We start from the raw sequence: 18,851 nt of genomic DNA, 5'->3' as shown, positions 1-18,851 counted from the left end.
GCAGTTTGCTTCAGTTGACAGCCGAGGGGCCCGCAGAGTGGAACAGTCTTTCCGGGCGAATCAAGCAGCGAGTCTGGCGTGTTCGTGAAGCGCGAAGGACCGCCGATGATAAACTGCTAGTATATCTATGCACCATCTGCATTAACAGCCCCTTTGCGTTAAAACGTCCGTTGCGGCCAGGCGCTGAGGATTTCAGCAAACAACCGCAGCAGCTAACAGCTCACAGCTAAACGGTTAGCCTCAGACGCATACAGGTAATGTCAACTAAAGTTTTGTTCGTCCCCATTTAATTGGGGCACGGGAGTTGCACACCCAGCGAAACTGAAAGATGATGTCAACTTTTTAAGTGGTTTCATTGGAAGTTTTTTCCCTTAGTTCCTTGTCGGCTTGTTAGCTACTTAACGCTAGCTAACTACACGTCAACAGCTCGGATAGATTCACATTAAGTCAAATTAGTGGGCAGCTCAGTGCTAACCGACTAGCGGGTAAAGCTAAGTAACGGGCTGGGTGATGCTTAATCGTGCAATGAAATTACTGCATTATGCATTTGGTCTGGAAAGTTTTTTTTTTTTAATCACTTTTGGACGCCCGAGTAGCAAGTCACGTGACTGTACTTCAACAGGTAGTACTGTATTGCTAAACTCGAGGCTGTTCCGGGTAATATTAGCAGCATCCACGTCGTTTTTCACATTGCCATAAACATTGCCATTGTTAACACGATATGGAAAGGTGCACTTTTTTTCCCGGTAGAGAGCTAAAAACATTGACCTTATCCAGCAGTTTATCATATTTGAGGTAGTTGCTCCAGTATCTCAAGTGACTGCTAACATTTTCATTTCTTTTTTATGTTATTAATAAAAGCTAGAAGTCATTTAATGTTCCCAAGCTAAAAGCATATTGTTCAAGTTTTAAAATGCAAGGTAAATTGTAGTTCATTACAAAATTATACAATCCTGTAGTGTCCATATTAGTTAAACTGAACTGGAGTTTCTAGTTTGGCATTGGATTACAGTGTAGTTTTAGACTAATGTGTACATCTGACCCATTTCACTTTTCTGTTTTTATCAGTGCCTTGATCAATAACATAACCCTGGTTTGTATTTCTCAAATGCATTCGATTCAGAGTTAAGTATCTGTTTTTTATTAAACTAGTTCAAATAAGACCAAACTGATACCAGGCAGATGATTCAAAGGTCTGGTTGGGGGCAAATAAGGAAGTACAGAACCTGGATGTATTGTAGGTGTGTCAAAGAGTATGTCTTGTGCAATGATAATCCAAACTCCTCATTTCAATTTGTTTTATTCAGATTATTCATATTTTTATACAAGGTAATGCAGAATTCCTTTCTCATTTTGTACAAAGTGAGGACAAAGAGATTGAGATTTCCAGGCAATGTATTTGATATAAAGTCATCACTCAGCAACATACAGATACACAAAGAAGTCTTTGAGAAGTCCTAAAATACCTTACAAATAACACTAAACAGGGATTTCATTTAATGCATTTACATACAGGCGCAAACTGTGTCAGAAGATGCACTTTAAGCAGTCAGCCAGCTTAGTGGGACTTTTTCATACCTCCTATCTGTCTGTTTCCAGGTATGTCTGAAGTTAGACTTGAGGCTGAGTCGGGGAAGACCTCATCCGAGGACCCTCAGATGGATTGTGAGGAGGATGACAAAGCAGAGCAGAGTTTGAGCGAGGAGTTAAAACAGGAGAGTGTAGACAGCGGCAGTTCAAAAGAGGATGAAGCTGATGTGATGTACGACATTGACATTAACAGTGATGAAGAAAATGCAAAAAGCAGTAATAGGGAGGGTCAGAAGGAGGATGATGAGGGCATTCGGAGTGAAACGGTGTCTGGTAGTGCAGACGATAGGGGACACGAGACAAAACACCGTGCTGAAACACCAGAGGAAAGCGGAGAGACTCACACTGAATCAAAGGTGACATTTAACTTCCCTTTAAACAATCAACCTGTTCTGGCACTTCCTCTCTGTGCTCTTGCTCATGTTGCTATTTTGGCCTTGTTTTGCTGTGGCGGCGGCGGTGGTGGTGGTGGTGGCGATCGCTTTCCTATATGATTAGGTTAAATATTGCTGTGGAACTTTGAAATAATTAAAAACATGAAACAACATCATCATGTAGCATTATTTTGTGTTTGTTTCGCTCTTTGTGTTTGATTTGTGTTTCATATTCCACTTGCTTGGCAGGAGTTCAAAAAAAATTAGCTGGTGTAGCCATTTCTGTCTTTGTTGATGGTGGTTTTCTCACTCATTGCCAAGTGTTGCTTTATAATGTGTTTGGGAATGATCAAGGCTTCATGCGTTTTTCTCTTCTGGCTTATAACAAAGTGATTGATTGCTGACAAAAGTTTATTTCTGTTTATTTGTATTATAACAATATACATGTGTTGCAAAATGTTTATTTGCTGTCATTATCCCCTGCTGGCAGTCAGAATGCATCTGTCTACATTTTGCCTTAGTTTAAACTAAATAACATCTCGGATAGATAACTGAAAGTGTATTAGTATTAGTATTAGTTGTGTGAATGATATAGTTCCTCCTGTTTTATTAGTTGGGTGTTCAAACAGCTCTCAGGTTGTACACTTTGGTCACGTGGTCGGGTAAAGCAGAGAGATTTGGAGTCTTGACTGAACATTCACACGCAGTCCAATATTTCTTGTTGCTGGAATGCAACTCCTCAGGCTGCTGATTCTTACTCAGTTTCCGGCTCAGGGCCAGCATTGCATGTCACATCCCAAGAATTTCATATCAAAAATCTTAATTGTTTTTTCCCCATTTTTCTTTTAGTCACCCTGCATACACCTCTCTTGGCATAGACACATTTCAGGTTTTGCTTAATACTCAGTTTTCCACTTTTTTTTTTTTTTTTTTCTTCTTCTTTTTGGCAGTTTGAGCGCAGCATTGTGCAACACTATTGTGTCAGGTTCTTTCGTAGTTTGAGAGGCAAGACGTGATTCTTTCCCCTTCGGCTGACACAGCTAATTTGACAGTGAGCTTATTGTTGTTATCCATCCCATCCTTCTATGTCATGTTGGCCTGTATCCAGGATACTGAACCCTGGGGAATGGCAACCTATGACATGCCGTACCTCATCCTTTCACATGCCTGGTTCATTTGCAGCCAGTCGAATAACCCTATTAGCCAATTCTCCTGCAGATAGTGGGTGTGATCATTTTGGTGTCTGGTAATTCGTTAGTCTGTGGTTAGTCTCTTTAGGTCTTTCTGTGTAAGAAGTCATTAATCTGGATATATAGACGGTTAGAATTCGCAGTTAAATTGATAAAATCACCAACAACTGCGCTGGTAAGCAACTTTTGTTACAATCAGTGCTTATTTACACTTTTTTTTTTTTTTTTTTTTTTTTTTTTTAATGCTTCTAATTGGAGATATGCCTTTTTCAGACAAGCTGTTTGAACCTAATGTCATAGTGGACCATCAAGCAGGAGCCAGTGTTATCTGCAGTTGGTAGTTGGACAAGCAGAGCGGTGCTTATCTCTCCTGCCTGCATGCAGGTGTCTTATGGCCTTTAAGTATTTATGTGCCCATCATGTGGTGCAGCCAGCAAAGTAGTGTCTTTATCACACATGCCATCCTGTGTTTGTTGTTGGAGTTTTTCATGTTATGTTGTGGTTGAACAAATGAAAAATGGATGTTTCTGATTTTTGATGAACATTCTATATAAACAAAAAAAAAATGTGAACAAAGCAAAATGGCACATCTATGAATTTGCAGTTTATTTGAGAGTGGTATGTTTCCAGTATATCTTATTTTGTTACATTCTGGGCTGAAGCCTGTGGTTAAACCTGAGCTGGAAAGCAGGGGCATTTGTTGAACTTGATTGATGTAGTGACATTATAAACTGTATATAAAAGATGTATCCACTAGGATACCCATCTGGTTTGCAAAGTCCTGTTTTTGATGCCTCAAGCCCAGTTTTTTCACTGTTCCCATCTTAGCTTTTTGAAATCAGGTGTTACAAGTGGGGCAGATCTGGCTGTGTAACTGAGGGACACTGCACAGTCATATGGTAGCGGCTTGTCAATCACAACTAAGGAATATCTTGATTTATTGTCTATCTGGACACTAATGGGAACCATAATATACAAAATGAACATGATGAAGCTGCATCTCGTGCTGGCCATTAGAGACAGTGTAGGTGTAGCTTTTTGTCTTCAGGGGTAATCAGTTTAGGTCCAGAGACCCTCTGGGCTTGCAATACCTTGGCAGAAACTCTCGATTTATCTTAAAAATGGATGTAGGTAATTTTAGTATCAAACTACCACACAGTTCTTCATAATGACAAAGGAAAAACAGAGTTCGACAAGAAACATACGACCAACCTTTTGTTGTAACCAGGGTTATAATAGTTTTGGATTTTACATTATAGTTTAGTTTTAGTTAGTTTTTACTTTTTTTTCTCTAATTCAGTTAGTTTTAATTAGTTTTCAGAGTGGTTTTGCTCGTTTTTATTAGTTTTTATTTTTGGTTTTATGCTTAGTTTTAGTTAGTTTCAGTATTAGTTTTAGTATTTTCATACTTAATCAGGTACCCTTTAAAGATACCCTTTAAAGAAATATATTCAGCAACCAACTGTTCACAGACAGCAGAACTACATGCTAAATGTGTGTAATATTAAGGACACACATGAACATCAACAGGGAGAAACTGCTAACAATATGAACTCCAAAACTCGATAAATTCTACAATAAACTCCCAATAAAGTTCAGCCTCAGTGCAGCAGATTAACAACAGCTACATGTGGTGTTTGACAAAAACAAACTCCTTGAAGGAGTCAAAGCTCAAATCCAGCTGCATCCTGATGTTCTCTCCACCTGATGCTGCTTCTGGTTTGGAGCTAGCTTGGTTAGATGCTCGCTGATTAGACTTGCAGGGTGTTTGCGGCCTATGTAGCCTACGGAAGTGTCCGACCTCATGTCCGCATTTATGCATGTATAGCTGGATTGCGTGTGTTAATTACCTTGTGGTTGTGTGCTGGGGGTTTTTTGGTCCTCGCTCTTTGTGCTCAGTTTTTAGGGTGCAAACATATTTGTCCCTGTTTTTTCACTTTCTTCATTTCTTCACGTCCATTCCCATAGTTTCAGCAGCTCCCTCCAGGAATTTGCTGACATTTGTGAGTCCTTATATTGATGCTTTGATTATTAGTCCTGATTGTTATTATCTGACTGATAAAGTAGCCGGAAACGCACAAGGACTAAACACAACGTTGTGGCTGCGTTGACCCGACGAGTAGTCACGTTTCTCTGGAGGTGCAGGCCGGGTTGCCTTGTAGGATGAGAGCGGTTTCCGTAGCTGCCTTGTGTGCGCTTTTTAGGTCTACTTTGATGTTGGTGTTTTTTTTCCTGACTAAGAAGTGTTCCGTACATCATCCACAACATCATCCACAACAAGACACTCGCTGCTATCTGTGCTATCATAGTAAAAAAAAAAAAAAAAAACCACTCCACATGGGACTCTCTGAGGAGCAGCGCGGTGTGCGCACGCACGCACATGCGCACCCATTTGCCCGACGGCGTTCCGAGCTTAAACTCGGAGAGGAAAAAAATGATTTCATATCAATCCACAAGACTTTTGAAAAAATAACAATATCTATAATTTCAGTTAGTTTTAGTTAGTTTTGTAAACTCACAATTCAGTTTTAGTTAGTTGTCGTTTCTTCCTTTTAATTTTAGTTTTTATTTATTTCAGTTAACGACAATGTTTTTTCAATTTCAGTTTTCGTTATTTCGTTCGTTTTCGTTAACTATAATAACCCTGGTTGTAACCCTCAAAATTGAGCTCTGGCACATCATACTTCCATTACTGGTTCATGAGATATTTCTACAACTTCAGTGGATTTCACATGTCAGTGAAACCCGAGTCAAGAAGTCGAGACCATTGCCTCTAGACCTTTGGACAGGATTGTGTCACAGCACAGATCTGAAGTGCAGATCTCCGCAGCACTGGAAATGCTCAGAGCATGTTAGCTTCCATCATTCTCTAAATGGGAGAACTTTGGAAGCACCAACAGTCTTTATAGAAACCGGTCCGACAGGTATCCAAGAATGTGGTGATCATTATGATTATGCTCTAGAGGTCCTTTTTGAAGAGCGTTCATATGGGAAAAACAATGATGTAGCACTTGCCAATCAAGCCTGCTGGGAGTTTGCCACAAGGTACCTGAACAGATCTCAACAAGTAGAAGCAAAATCCTCTGTCCTGCGGAACTGAAGAGTGAACTATCTGCCCACAACTCCTGAAGATGCATGTGGAGGAAACCAGGCACAGAGCATCACCTCATTAATATGAGCCCTACAGTGAAACGTGGTGGTGGCAGCATCATGCTGTGGGAATAATTTGATGCGACAGGGACTTGGAGATGGATGCAGATAAAATAGTGCAAGCCTGAGTGGAATGTATTTCTCAAGATGTGTTAAAATTTCAACAGAACACAGGAGTGGCTTTGGGAAAACACCATGAAAGTCCTGTTGTGGCTCAGATAGAGTCCAGACCAGGATCTCTGAAGAGACCTGGCTGTGTATCCAAAAATGCGCCGACCTTGTTGGGTGATTCTCAAGAGGTCTTGAGGCCATTGTTGCTGCCAGATACCCATGTGTCATGGGATACTTCAGTGTTATATTTTTGATTTAAAAAAAAAATATATATATATATATATATATACTAAACACTCAAAAAACAACTTACTTTTACTTTGTTATTGTGGAGAATTGAGTGGGTTAATAAGAGAGAAAATACTGTATGTGGTGATAATATAAACGTACTGTTTTGCTCTCACAGTGAAACCATTCAGTCCATTAAGACAGAAACCAGATCCTCCTAACAGGTGATCTGGTGACTACTTGCATTATTTAGAAAGGGGTCAAAGTCCATAAATAAAGGATCTTGTTCAAAGATACAAATTCTAGTGTATTGATTATAAAAACACGTTATAGTTAATACTTTTTGCCAGAGCCTTACATTCATAGGCCTCACAAAGCTTCCATACAGAATGTCACAGTGATTAGGTCAGTGTCCCAGTTTCCAAGTCCACAGTGATTAGTCCACAAAAAAGTACTGAAACTAGCACAGCTGTATTTTCATCCTCCAACTGCAGGCAGTTTATTATAGCCTAAACAAAACTGACGTGGCCATCAACTGTTGTCTCCACCCTGTGGTTTGCTACGAGGCAACATGTAACTGTTGAGCTAAACAAGCCAATGTATCACTGCATCATGATTAAGCCCATGATTTATTTTTACATTTTTTTATAGTGATTAAAAAACAAGAACCACCACATTATTATTCTGAGAACTGAGAGTTTTGTTCCATGCTCATTCCTGCTGTGCAGGACTGTCTGTTTTAGACCACAGAATGAGCAGTTAGAAATCGTGGCGCACAGGGTTTAATGTTACGTGAAATAACTGATGTTATTATAAAACATTAGGCTTTTATTCTCTAGCATGGACAGAGCCATAAAACAGGGTATCGCAGCCATTCTGTGCTAAACCTTTATTATACACAAATTTTGCTATGTGTATAATATGCCACTAAACCAGGAGTTTATTTATGTGGAAGGCCATTTGTGTCGTTCTCTTGACGACACATTCTGTGTAGGTTTAAGAACTGATGTTGTAAAATAGGGGAGTGTTGAAAATGTATGTCAGTTATTGCATAAAAACTTCATTTCCTGATTGGTGCTGAAATCATCCAGAACAATAGTCTTAAATCTCGCTGAGCTTTTTACCCAGACTGGGTCATCAGTGAAGGAAATTGTGAAAGGAGGATGGATTGATCAGTGTCATGATCATACTTTAACTGCAGCATGGTTTCAGTATATTATTGTAGAAGAGTCACTGGTTAGATATTAGGTAAAGTTTTCATCTTCAAATTATGCTATGTGCATTTTATTGAGTGTGAATTTGACTGAAAAAATGGGGCATTTTAGTGAAATCCTCTAAGAAAGTGTTCAGAAGACTAATCCCCTAGTCTAGCCTTTCCTCAGAGCACGCTGCTTGATTCATCACTCGGACCAGGAACAGGGGGAGGGTGTTCAACATCTTAAACAGCATCAAGGTTAATATGCTGCACCTCTAAACTTAAATTTTCAGGTGAACTAGATGCTGCTCAAGGGCTATCTTTATCATTATTTGAATTTGCCTTGTTGACAGTTACTGTCATTCAAGCATGGTCTTTTGATAATGCATTTATCCATGACGTATGCTCGGGGTCATATGCTATTCGACTGCAAACTAGCCAAGTTCAGTGACAAACACTGAAGAGCTGTAAAATGATTCTGGACAGGGGCACACGCTCACCTGGAGTTAATGTAGTTGCGGGGGATCGGCGGCAGTTACCTCTGAATTTATTTTTGGAATGAAACAAACTTCCACAATCAAATAGTTGTGGTTGAATTTATTGTAGTATACACTTTCACAAAATCAGTTTATAACATCAACTTCATTTTGTGCACACAGCGTACTGTGAATTATTGTCCGACATAATGACTTTGTTTCTGATACTGCATATTTCTTATTCTAAAGGAGACCATAATTTACAAAATGATCATGCTGTATTGAAGAAGGCTTTATGCTGGCCATTTTAACTATAAAACCACTTGGAAAATGTTTACTTAAGTTACATCTCACTGAATTTATCATTTTTCTCATTGACTTCTATAAAACTTTTGTCCCAACCGTTCGGAGCAGATGACTGCCCCTTCCTGAGCCTGGTTCTGCTGGAGGTTTCTTCCTGTTAAAAGGGAGTTTTTCCTTCCCACTGTCACCAAGTGCTGCTCATATTGGGTCGTTTTGACTGTTGGGTTTTCTCTGTAATTATTGTATGGTCTTTACCTTTCAATATAAAGCGCCTTGAGGCGACTGTTGTGATTTGGCACTATATAAATAAAATTGAATTGAGTTGAATTGAAACAGCCAACTCGCCCCCTGCTGGCCATTTGAAGAATCTTTTATTTGCAGGCTATGAGATCCAGACTCATTTTTTCTTAAGAAATAACCTGCTTCATTTCACCCTCCTTATTGCAGGAGATCACAATGGCCGAGGAATCCCACAGAAGCGCAGCGGCTGAGATCCCAGTCACCAGCAATGGAGACCTAGATCAGAGTCCCGAGTCTGTATTCAAGAGGGTAAGGGCTCATGAGAACAATTTGCTTCATTAAAGAATCCAAACAAGTACTCTATGAAAAGTGTCAGAAAACAAGGAACATTTGTGTAAAGGGATGCATTCACTATTTTTGCTTTTTTTTTTTAAATATATATTCAGTTGATATTCAATTTGCCAGGATGTCTGCCGAAGAAGAGCATCAAAGGCATGCTTTTAAGCAGCTCTAAGCAGCAGGTGTTTGGTGGTGCTAAATTTAACTTGGTCAAGCAGTAATGTAACCATATAGTAAAGAAGAGCACCTTCCACAGTGAAATTAATCACATGGACACATTACTTTCTCATCAGTCTGAGTTGGCAGTGATTCCAGTGGACCTGCTGATTGCTCCTAATAGCTCACAGTCACACTGTCAGTCGTTGCAGCCTATAGCCGGCATAAAAGAGGGACGGAGCTACGTGATGTTACGCGCTGTTTGCTTAACTTCTGTTTTGATGTCTCATGATGCAAGATGAGCATTCCCCATTTGGTTGCAAGAAACCGAACGTGATGAGAAGGGGCGAGTCTGTGAAACCACATGGTCATTGCTCTTGTGATTGATAAGCCAATGAGTGAGCAGAAAGTACCTTGGCTAATCCTCCTTTTTGAAAGATAGTATGACCAAAATGTACAAAATAGACGTAATTTTTTCATCAGTATGACCAAAAACAAGTAACCGAGACAGTGAACTCTGCAGCAAAGTATTTACAGAGGTCAAGAAAGAAACCTGTTTTCTCATTGATTTCCATAGGACTCGAAGTCTTTTTGCAGCCACAGCTGTCACCATCTGGTGGCCTTCATATAGAATGAAGGTTTATAGGTACTTCTGCATTGGCTTCATTTTTATCAACCACAGACAACCACAGGCATGTGTGGAACTTTAAAACGTTCAGTCCTGATAAAATAACTTGCTGAGGCAGGGATTGATCAATTGCCCAAGGGAACGTGCCTTGTTTTCTGTCTGATTTTATTTAACTTGAATGTGCAGTAGTAGAAATGTTTGTGCCACTAAAACTATTAATCCCCCCCCCAAGGACTCTTATCCCAGTGGCCCTGGGGCCATAAACCTTTCAGAGACTTGTGTCACCTCAAGCAACTTTGCCTCAACAACAGAGGGCATCATTGAATCAGGACCATACAAAGGTGAGCAGTTTCTCTCTTGTTGCTTTGTGCACCATTTCCGAACTATTCAGAGTTTTTATGAAGCAGCATCTCATCAGTCTTATCAGGCTTTGTCAGCTTGTTACGTTATTGAATTTTATTTGCAGCAGTCTGTGATTACAAACCACCTCCTCAGTGTTCCCACTGCTCCACTTTTTTTTTTTGTTTATTTTTTTTAAATCTCTGTGAAATCTGAAAGGTAGAAATTTGAATTTCTAAAGATGGACATCTAATTGAATTTAATGAGTTTGCTCTGATCTCCGCAGTGTATGGCCCCCTTTCCTTTTTATCATCATGTCCTTGTTACAAATGCAAATAAAAAATCTCCCCATAGAGCGGAGAGCTGTTGCAGCCCGCTCACCACCATGTTGCCATGGCGATTTTCCATGTTATTTACATTGCTTGAGGTAGGCTTTTGTTCTTTAGCACGTTCACCTACAGCACGGGGAGAGCTGAGGGCAAAAACACTGGAAATAAACACCAGTGAGAAAGTCCCCCTTACACTTGTGTTGGAACAAAAGTAACACACTAATGATAACTCTGAATATCTCCCAGGGTCAGCAAGCCTGCCCACGTCTCCCGTGTCACCTGTAGCTCCCAGCTCGGCTGTTGCTAGCCGCCTGGCGCGCTCTTCCAGCGATAGTCAGGCTGAGAAAGGTACCCTGACGCGATGGAGTATGAGTCTGATGAAGCAACACCATTTTGTACACACTTAACCACAATCTACTGTACCTCCTTTGGTTCTCACCAGATCCTTACCTGCTCTTTATTCCCACAGGCTGCGCTTTGTTCCAAATCAAGCCTTCTCTCTCCCTTTTTGTTTGTTGGTTCTCCAAACTTTGCCTTTGCATAAGACTGGGCTAACATAAGTAGTTTCATGCTTTGCAGTGGCTATCGGTGAGCATTTAAATACTCCTTAATCTTTTTCCTAAGATCTACATCTCAGAATTTCTAGATCTAATGTAACTTCTTGAAACCTTAACATTTGCTTGGCTTGGAAAGAAAACTGCCTTTGCATTTAATCTGTGGATTTTCCTGCCTGCAGCCTTTGTCCTCGCGAAAGTTGGCACCCAGTGTCTCTTTATGGAGCCTCAAAGCTGCCATCATATTGTAGAAAGGTGGTCAGATGAGAGAAAATATGAATGAATCAAAATTTTCTTCACTTTTTTTTTGTCATTTGCTACACTGATATTAAAAATGTCACAGTTGCTGTAACTGACTGTGCTGTTCATTGATGTATTGAGATTTTTTACTTAGTGATCTTCTACATTTTTGTCAGCTCTGAAGCTCCGTATCTTTCAGCATTTTTCTAGATCAAAAACAAAATGAAGCTCATGTCTTTTTTTTTACTATGACTGACAGCATTTTAAAACTGTAGACTTCATTTTAAATGGACTATTTGTTGATGTCACTTTCTGATGGCTTATTGGCATTGCAGCTTTACTGTTGACACAACAGTCTCATTACACTGGCTTTAATTGTTATAATTAACACTTGAATTGTACCACCATAATTTCCCACAACAACTTCCTACCTAGAAACCAGTAACTGATGTTCTTTCTGACTAAATGATTTTTAACTCTTCAGGCTCGATGACAGCACAGCCGAAGAGCGGAGCAGTGGTGCTTTCAGATGACTTGAAGAACCCAGCAATTGAAAAACTGGACCTAGTGAGAAAGTGGAGCATCAACACATATAAAGTAAACCTCTCTGTCCTTGATTTATGTCCTTGTTCTAACCTGCTTCTTCTTCTCGACATACGTTAATCGGGATGTTGGCAGAGAAATGAATTTTCTCCCAAACTGAAAAGCACACTTGATTGATGTCTTCTATCACTTTAGACTTTATTGTGACTCCAGTCTTAATTAGAAACTCCCAGCCGTACTTGTTCATATGCTTAGATTTCACTTTTTTCCTGTATGTTTTGTCTAAATGATCCTGCTGTTCTCCACAGTGTACCAGGCAGATCCTGTCAGAGAAGCTGGGCCGAGGCTCGCGGACTGTGGACCTGGAGCTAGAGGCCCAGATTGAAGTCCTCCGTGACAACAAGAGAAAGTACCAGCATGTGATCAGGCTGGCTCAGACGCTGGCCAATCAGCTGTCCCAGATTATGCAGACACAAAGGCAGCTGGGAGATGCCTTTGCTGACCTCAGCCTCAAGTCGCCAGAACTCCATGTGAGTCCCTATAAACTTTAAAAACAGCCAGACTCCATATAATACACAGCAAAAAATGCTCAAAAAGTACTGGCTCCTGACCCATCTGCTGGGCTGTGAGCTTTCTGCGTCTTTGATGTATAGTCATCCCTCGCTATATCGTGGTTCACTTATTGCGGCTTCACTATATCACGCTTTTTTAAAAATTTAAAATATCAAATTCTGTATTGCGGTGTTTTTGCTGAATCGCGGGGTTTTGCGGTTTATAAGTATTTATATAATTCCCCTTAACTATGTTCATCACTCAGACAAAGAGATAAGTTACGCCTACACGTTTAGCAGAAAGAGAAGTTACGGCCGAGGACGAAGATACTGCACCGCCTGATGAAGTGGTGTCTTCAAAAGTGCTGTAATGCTCTTCTTGGCTGTACATTCATCTCATCATCATCACCTTCATCGCCATCAATACTGCACAGCTGCATAATTCATCACCTTCAAGTTGTAGTAAGAGAGTGGGAAAGGCTTATAGGAGTGTGGGCATGATTTATAAAGGCTTATAATCTATATAAATAATAAAATAAATATATAATAAATATAACGCCTCTACCTCGCGGATTTTCACCTATCGCGGAGTTCTCTGGAACAAAACCCTTGCCATAGGTGAGGGATCACTCTATATCAAACTTAAAACCAGAATTTTCAGTCATGACGATGTTCTCCTTCAGCCTAATTTGCGTTCAGCATATAACTTTGTCCAGCTGTCACAGGGCGAGAGGCAGGGCACACCCTGGACAGGTTGCCAGCCTGACCATTCACACTCACATTCACGCCTATGGGCAATTTAGAATTGGCAATTAACTTAACCCCACTAACTGCATGTGTTTGGACTGTGGGAGGAAACCGGAGTACCTGGAGAGAACATGCAAAAGCCACACAGAAAGGTCCCGGCCAAGATGGATTTGAACCCAGGATCTTCTTGCTGTGAGGCAACGGTGTTAACCACTGTGCTGCAATAAATATATTTTTCTGCTTGCTCCTCCTCTTCAACATCTGTTTTACACTGCTGGAACTGCAGCCTATAGAACAAAGAAAACTTGTCAGTCTATTTATCACCAAGATTGGATCCCATTCAAAAAATTTCCTTCACTTTGATCTGGCTACAAACTAAACTCATTTCCAGGTTTTTTTCACAAGCCTACGAGACAGTTTCAAACCTGAAATGAACTGAGTGGCCTTTAACTTTTGCATTTTTTTTTTTTTTTTTTTTTTTAATGAAGTTTAAAGCTCCTCTACAGGCTGGTGACCTGTGCAGGGTGTACCCTGCCTCTCGCTTTCCCGCAACCCTGAACAGGATAAGCGGAAGAGGATGGATGGATGGAAGGAAGGAAGTTTAAAGCTCTGATGTTCATTGGTCAAGTTAGAATTGAACAGTAATTCTGGGAGGTAAAATAAATATATTAACAGATTTATAGGTTAATGATTTTCTGTAACCTTGGACTTTTCTGAAGCAACACTGTTGCCTTCTTTAAATATTTTTGAATAGACCTTTATCACCCGTTCCTCGGTTAATGTCTATTTTGTGCAGAAGTGTAAAATGACAGAGACCAAGGCACAGTTAACAAAGATGGTTGATAACCACTGTTACATATACATATTGTGATCAAGGATATTTTCACAATTGCTGCTTTTCCTAATATTTAGAGGGTTCTCATGTGATGACACATGTACATTGCTTGAGAGTTGTCTGCCATATTGGTTGTGATACAGCCATTTGTTGCTAGGGAAGAATATGTATTACCTGACCAGCTGGCAGTGATTCCTGGAGGTTGCTGTCTCTCACTTGGAGAAGTCTGTCGCAGAGAAGGTGCTGCACCAAAAACCTCCAGATAATTATTTGGTTGCAGGTAGATTGCCATGGTTGCCTGTAGTTTTTCATGATTGTCTGCAAATATTTGCTAACCACTAGCTGAGTGGTAGTACAGTTTGAAACACAAACTGTAAATGGTGAAGGTTCATCGGAGAGTAGCTGGCCAGTGTTTGTAGACAAGTCCGTCACTTTAAACCATGACCACAGCAGTATGCTAGCAACCAAAGCAATCACCAGTTGCTTCTGTCGACAGCTGGTTGAGGAGTACACATTTTCCCCTAGTGACTGGTGGTTGGCAGGAAGTCACTGACTGGTCTCTAGGCCTGTGGGCCCGGGGCCTTCACTGGATCTTACAATGTCATGTGGTTAGTCACAACGTGACAATGAGATTAATTTGTCCTGCATATGATGGTTTGTTTCTTCTCAGTGGATTTTAGTTCTCATTAGTTTGTGCAGTACAGCCAACCAAAGACAACAAAATGTTTTCTATACTTCACACATTACAATAACCTGTGAACTGTAATGGGTCATGAGCCTGAGGAGCTACTACACCACTGACACTCTAGGTCTTCATTGCACTCTGCACTGTTGTCCTTTACCATAACCATGTGCCATTTCATTACGCCTTAAGTAGACCTTCTTCAAAATAAGTGGGTGCGTAAGTCGACTGACAGGTTAAACCTGTGTGTTTAAATTTTGGCCAGTTTTATAGTTTTCATATAGTGGTTTAATAAGCACTAATAATTGTGCATGATTTTACTCTTTCTAGGAGGAGTTCGGCTACAACGCTGAAACCCAAAAGCTGTTGTCCAAAAACGGAGAGACGCTGCTGGGTGCCATCAACTTCTTCATCTCCAGTGTGAACACACTCGTGGACAAAACAATCGAAGACACCATGATCAATATCAAACAGTACGAAACTGCAAGGTAGTGTGCACATGAGCTTTGTTCTGCTTCTGCACCAAACCAGCTTTTATTTACCTAAGTCCTTGTCCTGACACCCACAGAAATGGTCTTTCTTTAAAAATTTTAAGTTCAAACATATAATAATTATTATTTTGAATTTGATTAATTACCAATTTAATCCCTTCTCGTCTACCCCCCACCCCCCCCCCCCCACCCCACCCGCATTGTATGCATTAAAACAGCCTTATGTACGCTAACATGGAGAGTCTTGTGAAAACCTCAGTACACTCTTCCTGCTTCCATAGGAATTAAGAGAGTAAGTAGCAGCCAGGTGCTGTTACTCAAATGCATTTGATTAATTGATCATCAGCATCACATTATTCAGTGGAAAACATTCAAGCTGGCTGACATTTTTCCCAGAAGTGGATGTCCCAGCGTCAGACCGTGTAAAAATCCAAGAGCTACATCTCAGACTACAGGCCTCAGTTAGCATGTTAAATTTTAAAGTTCAGTACAGTTAGAAAAAGACTGAACAAGTCTGGCTCGTTTGGAAGGATTGCCAGGAAAAAGCCTCTTCGCTCTCAAAAGAACATAGCCGCACAGAATAGGTTTGCAAAGTTGCATTTGAATAAACCACCAACACTTCTGGAAAAGTCCTTTGGATACATGAGACCAAAGTGGAGATGTTTGGCCATAATGCAACAGACACAGCATATCAGCACAGACACCAACTGTCAAGCACGGTGGTGGAGGGCTGATGATTTGGGCTTATTTTGCAGGACCTGGGCTTCTCTGTACTTCGAATTATTCTAGAGTCAAATGTGAGGCCATCTGTCTGACAGCTAATTTTTGCTTCAGAACAGTTTGAAACCAGACAATGATCTACAGTGTTCTCAGGCACAGCAGCAAATCTGCAACAGAATGGCTGAAAAAGAAAAGAATCTAGGTGTTGCAATGACCCAGTCAAAGTCCAGACCTCAACCTGATTGAAATGCTGTGGTGGGACCATAAGATCTGTGTATAAATGAAAACTCTTCTTCATGACTGCATTTGCCTTTTTCTGATGTGGTTTATATATTTAAACACTTCTAGGGTTGAGTACGACGCATACCGTACAGATTTGGAGGAGCTGAATCTGGGGCCACGTGACACCAACACCATGCCGAAGATCGAGCTGTCTCAGCAGCAGTTCCAGATCCACCGCGAGAAGTACGAGAGGATGCGAAACGACGTGTCAGTCAAGCTAAAGTTCCTGGAGGAGAACAAGGTTGGCTAGTTTGCTCTACATTGCACTGCCCACATGTTAACTTTCAGTTAATTATGTGTCTTTTTCTTTCTCTCAGGTGAAAGTCCTGCATAACCAGCTCATCCTGTTCCACAATGCCATAGCTGCATACTATGCTGGAAATCAACAGCAGCTGGAACAGACACTCAAGCAGTTCCACATCAAGTTGAAAATGCCGGGCGGGGACAGTCCATCATGGCTGGAAGAGCACTAATCACTCCAAACCTTGTTGGCTCCATTTGACAGGACGTCAAATTACAGAGAAACTACAGGAGCTTTCTTCCCTCTTTAACGCTACTCTCACTGCTTTTCAAACTTTGAGAACTGTAATTTAAAATAATGCACAAAAGGAAAAAAAAAAAAAACTCCTACATTCCGTTGTTCTTTGTTAAATCATTTTTTTCTTCTCCTTGGTTATTTCTGATCATTGAAAAACGCACTTTTACACTGTTTGACTGTCCAAACAGATGTTGCTGCAGTAAACACCTTTGGAAACTCTACATGGCCTTTTCCATTCCAGCGTATGAATGTTGTATCCCAGCACAGTGGACAATATTGGCTTTGTAAGGGGGCAGCTATGGGATTAAAAAAACAACTGCCGTTTTACTCACATTCTTTATACTACTCTTATCAGCTGATGGGATGAATGCTTTAAGAAGGTTAAGCAGGACGCTTCTTTTTTTAAAACACAAACTCTTTCATGAATTGATGACTTTTACCCCCAGACTCTGATTAAAGTGGTAGTTTGGCATTTTGGGAATTTGCTTTCTTGCCGAGGTTCATGTAATACTATTCATACTGCTCTGTCCACTCAGTTTAAAGCCACAGCTAGCAGCCAGTCAGCTTAGGATAAGGACTGGGCACAAGGTTAGCCTGACTCTGTCCACCGGTTAGAAAGGAATCTGCCTTCTAATACCTCTAAAGCTCATGAATACGAAAGCCAAAGTGTATAAAATCAAGTTGTGGTTGTGCAGATGGTTACCGTGTTTTTGGGCAAAGCCAGGCAGCCATGTTTCTGATTGTGGATTTTATGTTAAGTTACTGTAACTGACTGCTGGATGACTTAGAGGGGTGTCCGTCTCCGCATTCATGCAAAAAAACCAAAGTATTTCCCAAATGTTTCAGACACTCCACGTAAAGAGATGGATGTTCACAACAAATGTGTGCTGTGACTCTTGCATCTACACGATCCCTCCATTTTAGCACTTGTTCTTTTTTTTTTTTTTTGTCTGCATTCAGGGCGCGTGAGTGAATTGATAAAAGTGTCGAGTCTCTTAGTTTTCAGATAAAAATGAAGGATCAGCCTTACGTCAATAGATGTGCCTTGATTTCTCGAATTGGTTCTCTGTCTGGTCTTGTTGAAAACAGCTGCGCTGACCACCAGTGTTCAGAAAACTGTATGAGAACGGAGCAAACGAGCACCTTCCACCCTCAGAGCTGGAGCCTGTATCATTTTCCATTGTTTAAACGCACCACAAAAAAAAAAAAAAGCAAAACTCCACTTAGTGTAAATCTTATTTGAAGACATGCTGTTCTCAGAGATATTTATCCATGTTGCACAAATGCACATTTCTCCATTTGAGATAAATTACAGAAACCAACTTGTTTAGCAGGGTGTGATAAGTTTTAAACCAAAATACAGTTAACTTGAGGAACATTGTCTTTTGTAAATTGAAACACCAGCACCCTTTTGCGTAGGCTGCATGCTGGGCTGTGTGAAAGTCTGATTTTTCAAAGGGACGTCTGTCTGCTGGCGTCTCCTCACTTCGTGGATTTGTACTTTTCTTGTGGCTCGCTAAAGCAGTTTGAGAGCATGAATCTTGTACAACAATCTGTTTCCTTAAAATAGATGGCTATATATTTGTAATCTCTATTTTACTTTTTAGTATGACAAATGCTGCCATTTGGCGTTGTTTTCCTGCAGACCTGCATAATGGTGTGCCAGTAGCACCATGTACTAGTGGGTATCTACCTTTGTAATAATGAAACATTAACAGATGTTGAGTTAAAAGGATTCTGAATGTTGTGTAACCTTTTTGGGAAAATTAAAAAAACTTTTCTTGAAGTGTCTCCAGAGTTTTACTATTATTACTGTAACTGGGGTTAATGGTAGTAGCTTGTATAGAAAGTCACCACCAGGGGCCAACAAAGAAAAGCAAGCTGCTATTGACCTGCTTGTGAAATGTGTAACTACACAAAGCATAAATAACCTGTGTTTTTCCAGCTTTCCTTCTCACATAGACTGCAGTGATTTATCAGATAGGCTGCTGTATTCTGTTGACATATGGATTCAGACTGG

General features: G+C 40.4%; 1 protein-coding gene across 5 annotated transcripts; it reads left to right on the top strand.

The window, feature by feature from the left end:
• The first annotated feature begins 2 nt into the window (after nucleotides 1-2).
• On the top strand, nucleotides 3-18,586 carry arfip1 (ADP-ribosylation factor interacting protein 1 (arfaptin 1)). Of its 5 annotated transcripts, XM_030741361.1 has the most exons (10): nucleotides 3-254; nucleotides 1,600-1,946; nucleotides 9,065-9,166; nucleotides 10,213-10,321; nucleotides 10,895-10,996; nucleotides 11,927-12,039; nucleotides 12,294-12,515; nucleotides 15,131-15,288; nucleotides 16,360-16,534; nucleotides 16,611-18,586. In XM_030741361.1, exons 2-10 carry the CDS (start codon nucleotides 1,602-1,604, stop codon nucleotides 16,764-16,766), a joined length of 1,482 nt encoding a protein of 493 aa, XP_030597221.1. In that variant the 5' UTR covers nucleotides 3-254; nucleotides 1,600-1,601; the 3' UTR covers nucleotides 16,767-18,586. The 5 variants fall into 5 exon arrangements, with proteins under 5 accessions (XP_030597221.1, XP_030597300.1, XP_030597449.1 ...); XM_030741440.1 differs by lacking the exon at nucleotides 10,895-10,996 and having other exon boundaries at nucleotides 4-254; XM_030741589.1 differs by lacking the exon at nucleotides 1,600-1,946 and having other exon boundaries at nucleotides 5-233.
• The last annotated feature ends 265 nt before the right edge of the window (nucleotides 18,587-18,851 follow it).

The sequence above is a fragment of the Archocentrus centrarchus genome, chromosome 1 (genome assembly GCF_007364275.1).
Source record: "Archocentrus centrarchus isolate MPI-CPG fArcCen1 chromosome 1, fArcCen1, whole genome shotgun sequence".
Classification (NCBI taxonomy): Eukaryota; Metazoa; Chordata; class Actinopteri; order Cichliformes; family Cichlidae; genus Archocentrus; species Archocentrus centrarchus.
The sequence above is the reverse complement of the archived record's forward strand: the minus strand, read 5'-3'. Positions and strand labels throughout refer to the sequence as shown.